The sequence below is a fragment of the Rhipicephalus sanguineus genome, chromosome 3, assembly GCF_013339695.2.
Source record: "Rhipicephalus sanguineus isolate Rsan-2018 chromosome 3, BIME_Rsan_1.4, whole genome shotgun sequence".
Lineage (NCBI taxonomy): Eukaryota > Metazoa > Arthropoda > Arachnida > Ixodida > Ixodidae > Rhipicephalus > Rhipicephalus sanguineus.
In genome coordinates, this window is record NC_051178.1 from 21626441 (window position 1) to 21635843 (window position 9403).

General features: G+C 45.5%; 1 protein-coding gene across 1 annotated transcript; it reads right to left on the reverse strand.

The window, feature by feature from the left end:
- Positions 1-2491: 2491 nt before the first annotated feature.
- Positions 2492-8838, reverse strand: LOC119384852 (uncharacterized). The gene is made up of 3 exons (XM_037652527.2): positions 8576-8838; positions 4100-4604; positions 2492-3001 (listed from the first exon to the last, which is right to left on the reverse strand). Exons 1-3 carry the CDS (start codon positions 8781-8783, stop codon positions 2767-2769), a joined length of 948 nt encoding a protein of 315 aa, XP_037508455.1. The 5' UTR covers positions 8784-8838; the 3' UTR covers positions 2492-2766.
- Positions 8839-9403: the final 565 nt, after the last annotated feature.

Consider the following 9403-nt stretch of genomic DNA (forward strand, 5'->3'; position numbering starts at 1 on the left):
CGCGCCTCCCACGGGCGTGTTCTTGGGCGTTTGTCCTCTTTCGGAAAATTCTTTCGTTCCACCTAGTGCATGGAAATTTCCACTCTCGAAGGCAACAAGGCCGACCACGCAGCACTCTGGTGCGACTCGTTTCGCTTCTCCGGAATATTACAGATAAATAAATGGACAGATTACTGCTATACTTACATTACACGTATGAACATTTTTTTGTATTAGCGAATCGGTAGAAACAGTGTCTCCGTAAACAAGTAATAGTAACATTTCTAGCCGCAAATCCCACCAGGGGCACTTGCTTCATAGCTGCGAGTGGTACATCGTGAGAGCGGTGAAATTGAATGCGAGGCACCGTAGCCACGTGATGATATAAACTTTAGTTCTTCGTGCGTGTGTGCATAGTCTCTGTGATTAAGCTGGCGTTGTTGCGTGAGCACTGCTCCTCGGCAAGAGGAAATGCGATGGGCGGACCCGATCTTCGCCGCGGGCGTCTGTCAATCAAATTGATTGACGCGCGAACTCGGGCACAAACTCGTTGATTCTGAAAAGGCCCCAGTTCAACTCGTGACTGTCATAGTGCCGGTGTGCCTGTCAAGTGTTTCATGCGGTGTACGCTACTCAGCAGCTTCTTTGCATATGAAATAATTTGTTCAGCTTGCAGTGCTTGGGAAGGGCTTGGGCCATCGGAGGAGCATGTGATCACCTAGCTTCTTCCACCTTTTTACGTGGCCCGTCTACTCAGTCTGCTTGGTCTGCTTCGGTGTAATCACCGCGTCAGTTCGGTCTCAATATTCGTGCTATTGCTCAGGAAGGTCTTAACTAACACGATAGTGAATAGTGCTTTTAGATGCGAAGCAGCTCTTTGACTAGCCTGTGTAACGCTGTCCCTCCGTGCGTCTGTACGAACGCGCCGCAACGCGCTCCCCTCGCCGCAGGTGTTGGAGCAGTGCCAAGTAGGTCACGCCGGAGCTGCTCGTTGACGTGACGCTCCCCTCGCAGTGCGCGCTGCCGTCCCTCTCTCCCTCGCCTGCCGCGCGCCGCTCGTCGCAGCGCCCGCAGCTGCCGCCTCGTCCGTTCGCCCGCAACACCTGCCGCTACCGCCGCTCGCTCCGCCACCGCGACCGCCGCTCGCTACACCGCCGACTTGTCGGTTCACGCGCAATAAACCTGACACGCGCCTAACGTACGCGTTGAAACATGTCTGTACGTGTCACCTTTCTCTCGCTTCACCCTCTCCACCGCGTTAGCGCCGTTCAACCCGTGACGCCACCCGTGCGCAACGTTGCTGCTTCGCATCCCATCAGGGTTCCCTTTGGGAAGATGGTGTTAATTTTTGAATTGTTAATGTTTCATTACCACATTAATTAAGTACAGAGGTAAATAGCATATCAATATTTAGCACGATCCCAATTAACATGTCGTCGGTGAGTAGGGTCTTGATTATCTTTGTTTTAATTACACGCTCCTAATTATCGTCGTGTTAATTAGCATTAGTTGATAATGTTTTAAATACCGCGTCATTAATTACTCAGGTTTAATTCGCAAGGCCCTGAATAGTACGGATGTAATTAGCGTAATCCTAATGAACACGATCCTTATTAGCACGCTACTAATTAGCGTCGTGGTAATTAACAATGATAGTGTCCTAATTACCACGGCATTAATTACACAGGTTTAATTTGCAAGGTCCTGAATAGTACAGAGGTAATTAGCATAGTCGTAATTAGCACGACCCTAATTAAGACGACCTGGGCGAGTAAGGTATTGATCATCTTGGTTTTATTTACACGCTCCTAATTAGCGCCCTTTTATTTATCATGATCTCAATTACCTTGTTCTCAGCTTTACACGACTTCATTAGCATGGTCTTAGTAAGACGTGGCTTAGTTAGCTCAACCTTAGCAAGATTTGGCTTAATTAGCTTCGTCATAGCACGTCCTGGCTTAGCTAGGTATACCGCCCAGCCAATTAGCTAATCAGCCGGGCGCACGTGCTCTGGGACCGAGCAGACGATGAAGAAGAGAACGACGAGGGCGCGCGTCGGCCGAGCAATGCGCTAGAATGTACAGGCCGACCATGGTGATTATATACGTGGCCTCGGCGATCAGCTCTAGCCGCGGTGTTGTAAGGCGCCCGGTCGGAACTAATCTCGGAGGCCACGGTGCTGATTATTCTAAAGGTTACTTGCTGCAGACATTAAACCCTTGAAAAGGAATTGAAACGGCCCGCGCACACATAAATAATATAGTTAGTGGAGCTTTCTGCCACTTTTTCTGCATGGGTGCACGTCTGCACTCAGTGGAACGACAAACAAATGAAAGAAGGTACCTCTAGTTTTACGACACCACCCAACCTTCTCGACTGCCCTTGACGTGACGCCGCCTTCCATCGTAACCAATGGAACGGAGCGCGCGCTGAGGGATGGATTTCACGTTATCGCACTATTAGCTTGTTCAAAAGGGGGTTTCGCCAAACTCGGGCCATCCTGCATAGCACCCTAGGACCCAGTGGCACGGGGTTTTTGAAAAGGGAAGCCGTATAGTTCAGCAGGAAGTGTGCAAGTCTGAAAAATCGCTACTTTCTGAAACCTTTAATTAGAAGCTGGCTTCCCAGGATAAGTGAAAATTGAGCTTGCTGAAAAATATCGTTCCCGTATGATTTTATTGCTGGATGTGCACTCGCATCAGGGCAACATGACTAGTTCCCGACAGCACATTAGCAGAAACACGTACGTCAACGACAAAAAATTGTCAAAAATAGTAAATGTGCACATTATGATTCGATGTATGGTGACTCTGAAATCAAACTCTGTGCAGCACGAATAACTTTTTGCAGACATTTGTGGACAGATAATTTCAGCTCCTCAAGGTCCTGGTCACTGAGCCTGACTTCGGGTGCAACACCGACAACGTTCACCGAACCATCTCGTGTTAGGAGTGGTGCTGTCACTTTTACAGGTGCCAAGAAAGCCATGCTGTAGGAGATAATTTGAAGCTGGCTGTTTATCCTGAAAGAGAAGAATGTATTTTTGGTTGTAAAACAGCATTTATGCAGACAAAATGATGCAGATTCACAAGGGATAATATGTCACCAAGAAAGGTTTGTTCTAAATAAGATGCGTTGAAGTGATCCTCTAAGTGCATTGCTAGGAATGATATCACTTTGGGCATAGTTTAATCAGATAGAATTGCATTGTAGTCATAATCCTATAAATAACTTGAACTTATATAGCGCATTTTGGGAGTGAAAAGAGGTTTTTGAATTGACAGCGTATTTAAAAGAACCAAGTAACAGAAGTTTGCTTTGCGGAAAGGAAATCCTTAGCAGCTTGCTTAGAAGGTTCCTTAGCAGCATCGATGCCGAAGAAATGCCGTTTCTGCCCTGTGTGAACTAGCCTTAAAGCACTGTGATGACTTTTACGCTTGCAGACATTCTTTGACACAAAGTAAGCGCCATCTCTTCATGCTAACAATGCAGAAAATAAGAGCTGTGACCCTTGTGAACTGGATTCACCAGGGAGAAATGCGGGCATGATCACCACTGCAATGCAACTGACGTCGAATTAATGTTTGAGTTAGGCATTTATGTAAACACAATGCTGCTAGGACAACCTACACTTCATCTCAGAGGTCATTTCGTATTAAGGTATCGACACATAAGTATGCCACAAATTAGGTCCCTAAGTTGTCTTGTCTAAAGAGACCTATCTCACGAAATACCGTGGAACGAAGCGCTGTCGCAACCTATCGCATGCGCTCATGTACGATATGTATGCAGTAGCTATGATGTTACATAGGCTTCTTTGTAAATACTTTTAAAATTAGATGAGATTAAAAGAGTAAGACGATCCTACTGAAACGTTCCGTATGTCATTCCAATAGTTCCTTATGTTTCCGTAAAAATCTTACGGAAATATATGGAAAACATATCGAAAATATACGGAAAACATATGGACTCCGTATGAAAACATATGGCATTATTGGAAAGGCATACGGAACGTTTCAGTACGGGAGAATAAATAATGTGTGTCGAAATGCTAATGTTTAGAGCACAATATTTTTTGACATGTAGGTAGAATTGTGTGAACATAGATCAGACTACTTACTCGGCAATATCAAGCGACATCTCCACAGCGGGAATCTGCAAGTCCAGGACAGTAGCTCTGGTGCGGAAACGGTCGCTTAGCACAGCCTCAGCTTTGACCAGGATATCTTCGAAGCCCAAGTCTAGACGGAGTGACAGGCCACATTCACCGAGAACTAAGGCGCAGTCACCACTTCTGTAGACACTCGATAAACCCGTCAGGTTGCCTTCGTGTACAGTGATACGTCCGAAGGAAAAATGAAGGTCGCCGATATTCCGTGGCAGCGGTAGCGTGTCAGCTCCTCTAGAAAGCGCCAATGCGCGAAGACAGCCGTCGAAAACTCCACGTTCGCGCTCTACCTCCGCACGGCGAGGCTCCCGCTGCCTTTCTGGTAAAGGGCGCGATGGGGTAACTTCTTCATCGCTATCAGCACCACGCGAACCACCGGGGTGCCGCCCACGTATGAGAGCGAGGTAGCTAGCGGCACTGCCGAGAGCCTTTGTCCAGGTGCGACTCAGCGCCGACTCTAAAAATAACGAAATGGGTCATTGTGTCATGGATACGTTGGTCTTATTTGCTCGTAATACGTAGTGAACAACCAACCAATGTTTTCTGTACAATCTTCACATTAGTGTTTTGAAAAGGTTGCAGGTATGAACACGCTAGGCAAATATTCGCGTTAAATTTTTTAGTAGTGAAGATTTACTAGCGGAATTCCTCTCTTAATTTACGAGATAATATTGCCCCGACGCCTTCCCTCGCGAGCAGACACAGCTAATGAGACGACGATGGGGGTTGTTCCAACGCGTTTACTCAATTACCTACAGCTTCCGCGTGTAGCGCTTCGTTTTTTGTGACTTCTCTGTTTTGACAATGGTGGTGCAGTCACACAAACTTCGATTTAAAGTGTTTGATACTCTGTCAACGCGTACACACCATATGAACACAGAGCCAGGATATCTGGCTTTCTGTAAGCTAGGAAAAGAAAGGAGCACGTTTCGTACAATTTGTACCACGTCCTAAGCAGGTCATGAGCTTTCTCAATGAGCCCTATAAGTGTTAGAGACATGTACAAATAGTGTATTTGAATGTCAAGATACGACAATTTTGAAATGCTGAAATGGCTGGCAGAACTTTTAAATTTTGCCATTATATATTGAAGAACAATTAAAGAGAAAGGCAAAATCACCTAAAATACATGAATATTGCAATTCATATAGTTGGTGAATGGTAGAGGACGCATCTTGATTGCGTGGTGACACACTGTCAAATCTAGAAGGCTCCATAATACTGCTTTAATATTCGGGTTCGTTTGAATAAGCAACTTAGTGGTTGCTCACAAAAATGATGTATTTGGCAATGTAGTTTGTTAATGCAATATAAAGTTCCGACATCGTTCATTGAATGTGCTTTACATACAAGATATTAATCGCTCCAAATGAAGAAGCCTATAATCCGCAAACGTGCAAAATAACCATATATGAATTACGTTCCAGTCAAACAAACCTTTTCAAATAGCTCATTCCTCATGAGCGAACGCTGCCGTTTATCACGTGAATTGAAAAGCACGTAAGGCGTGATTACTTTACAGCCACTAAACACTTTGTGGGGATTATGAAAGAAAGGTGGTGCAAAATTACGTAGACGATAAGCTAGATCAGACATCACATGCGCATTATACTGTGTACCCGTGTCAACCGGCCAGAATATCTCCTTTGCTTCGGTAACATTACATGCCAACTATCGCCCACAGACTAAGCATCAATGCTCTCGGCGCTCACGTTGCATTCTACCCGACTGAATAAATTCTCATAAAATTACGAGTATACATCATATGTGACTGATATGTCTTCATATATCTCTAGCTGATACATGCTAAAGCAGTGGCGTAGCCAGGGGGGGGGGGGGGGCACACCGGGCCCGTGCCCGGTGTGTCCCCCCCGGGCCCGCCCCCCCCCCGAAATTTTCTTTTTTGCTATTGCGTATTGAGCCCAAAATGACACTTGACCACATCTGCCTGCCCGGCCCCCACTACAAATCAAGGAGGTGCCCCCCCCCCCCCCCCCCCCCGAAAAAAATTTCTGCCTACGCCTCTGTGCTAAAGTAGCAGCGTAGATTGCGTAAAAAGTGTATTCTGCGTGCTACTGCTCTATAAAACGCCGCCATTCATAGGGCATGTAGAGAAAACGTTATGCTGCTTAGAACAGAACCCAAATGACGACAATGCGATCCTATTTAAATGTAGCCTTTTCAACGCACTTGAGTTGGCGGTATTTCGTCATAACTGTCTCTTGCGCCATTGAACAGCATATATCATTATGATACCATTTTCTACGGATGTATGATTCCTGCCTACAATCTAATGTGGTCAACAGCGAAGCTGATACACATGAATGCCCCTGTGCCAAGGTAATTCCAGCCACTTCGAATACAAGTAGAAGCTGGGGTGAAATCAATATATTCGAAGTGTTTTCTATCACCTTTCTTGACTATTCGCTGTTTATGTAGGGTTATTTTAGTGAAAAGTTACTTAGTATATTTGAAAAGTTGGAGGACGCTTGAGTTTCACCTCAAGAGTAGAACGCTACAGTGCAATAGGGCCCTGTTTTCATGTCTTTTCAATCGCCAGTCTATGTTCGATTCTCGGTGGACACCTCAACCGCGCCTAAAGGAAAGGAACGCCTGTGCGAGTAGCATTGGCCGCTTAAAGCTATCCTAGAATGCGTACTGCAAATACAACTGCGAAGTGCCCACTACACCATAATTCCTCCTTTTGGGAATCTTCGAACTACACACTAGGTGTCCGTAAGGCAACACGTGAACCTACGCAGCTGCTTACTTTCTTGATCTTGTTGCTGGCGATGATGATTACAAATATCCGAGCGCTTTGTAATGGGTGGGCCTTTAACAACTGACTCGTTGTGCAATTCACGTGTCTTGACGCCGGGCCCGATTCCGCGCTTCTTCTACGTAATCTTACATGCCTTGAGGAGTCTCCTCGCTGTACATGACGTTCGTGCAGGTTTTTTTAACAGAAAAGTGTGTTATGCGGGGGTCCACCAAGACTTTAGTGGCGTATTTCTGTCACGGAGATAACGTTGATAAAATGAACGCTAACAAAGGAGAAAGACAAAAACTAAAAAAAATCCCCCACCGGGAATCGAACCTACGACCTCTTGGCCCGCGACTATAAGCGCCCGTCACTCTACCCACAAAGCTACCGAGAAAATGGCGCTCTACCCACAAAGCTACCGATGCGCTGCAGAAAGGCGACGGCCTTTATGCAGCGACGGCTGAAAAGGCGAAGGAAAGGCGACAGGCGACGGCCTTGGTGGAGCGAGACAGAGGCCACCGGGACGTGGAACGCCGGCGCGCGTTCGCGGCTCAAGCTACGAATCTCTGCCTTCGGTGTTGCTGAATCACAGTATAGTAGTGTACGCATGAACGCAGGCGTAGGTTACCGTATTACTCTGGAGCGCACAACATGTCGTTTCGCTCCTTAATTGACGACGCTTTGAAGAAGTGGATATTGAACGCCAGTGTTAATTATGTGCTTGTTGATGTTATCTTTGCGTGGAACTTACGATACGCTGTGCCCTTGTATATGTTGAAAACTTCAGCTACCACACCGGTAAAATCATGATCATCGGCGCTAGTCGTCGCGATGGACATGGGCCACTAGGTGTCAACGTGGACGGATCCACGTCAAACGGTGCTATAGCTGCCAAACACCAAGAGACATTGTACAATTCTCATATATCACTACACTATAAGCACTACTTCTGTGAAGACACGTTTCGCTATCGTGTTATACTGATTCCTATAACGGAGGGATCAGCTATGTTTTTTTTTTCGAAAATAGTCCGAAGCAATGATGTAGCTCTGTGGTAGAACACATGTTTGTCACGAAGAAGCCCTGGGTTCAATTCGCACTCGAACCGCAGTTTTTTATTGTTTATGTATCTCCATTCATCTCGATTACTCGCTCCCAACCAATAATGGCGATACGGATGCCGACACCGGAATTTCTGCGAAACGAGCTCTTTAACGCTACCGCTTTAAAATAAATACTTGTTGATTTCGTTATGTGCCTCTTGGAACATCATAACTGGCTTACTTTGAAGCTCGCTATCCGCAACGTTTAACTGTGTTGAGATCATTCGAATCTACCTTAAAGCGGATGCTCACAATTGAGTAATTTTGCCGAGAAGCTTCGCGTGGTTAATGATATTCTTCCGAAATCGCGTGCGTTTAGCTACTGCCAATAACATTTTATAATTTATTTGCAATCGGACGATGTCGTCCGGCTGCGGACAACGCGAGAGAGGTACCGAGAACAAAGTAGAACAACACATCAGGTACTACTTGTGCACTTGAAATTTTCGATGATACAGTTTGCAATCACCAGAATATTTGTTTTCCTGCTGTCATCAAGCAATCTTAAAAATCATAGGCTTTGTACTACGTCTGTAGGCTTCGAAAGAGTAATTATCCTACCCTCTGCGAAGATGTCTTCGTCCTCTTTGATGGCGGTTGTGACCTTGACCGTTTTAAGTGTCTCAGCAGCGATTCGCCGCAGTTCCTGAGCGAGAAGTTGAGCAACTTTTGCTTCAATGTACGGCCGCAGGTAGTCGATGACATAGTCGTAGATGAAACCGCTGAAGCTCGCATTGTTCAGCAGCAGCCGTATTCTAGACAGCCGCATTCCGTAGACCTGAAGACGAAGATGGTTTGGTGATGGCCTGGAAAAATAAGCTGCGCATTTTTTTAGTATATTTCATAATAATATACAGAGCCAGTGAACAGTAACTAGAACATCAGTAGCCTAAGACCTTCAATATCAAGGAAAACATGACGCACTCGAATGCACAAACATGAAGACAATTGGGCGCGCATATAATTTACACAGCTTTGACAGCTCATATGATTTCAGAGGTCACTATCCAAATAATAAATAACTCATAACGTAAATATATGTCCAAGTACGTGTGTTCTATATGCAATTGAAAAGTGAGCATAGAAAAATCCAGGAACGCCTGGTATATCACTAGGTGCCCGAGGCACTCTGGCAGTCTAATAACCCAGCGGATATTCCAGTAAAGTAAATATATTCAGAGACTCGTTGTTTTTGAACAACGTTTAAAAGAAACCAGTGTCATAAGAACAATTGAACGTGTCGACGACCAACCCTTCGCGCCACACTAGTTGATTGAACTTTACAACCCTCCTTTTGTTTACTCTTTCCGCTAAAAATTCACGCTTCATCATTGGCTACACTTACTACTGGGCAGCAATTTTTGTCAGGCTTTTTGTTCAAACGTTCTG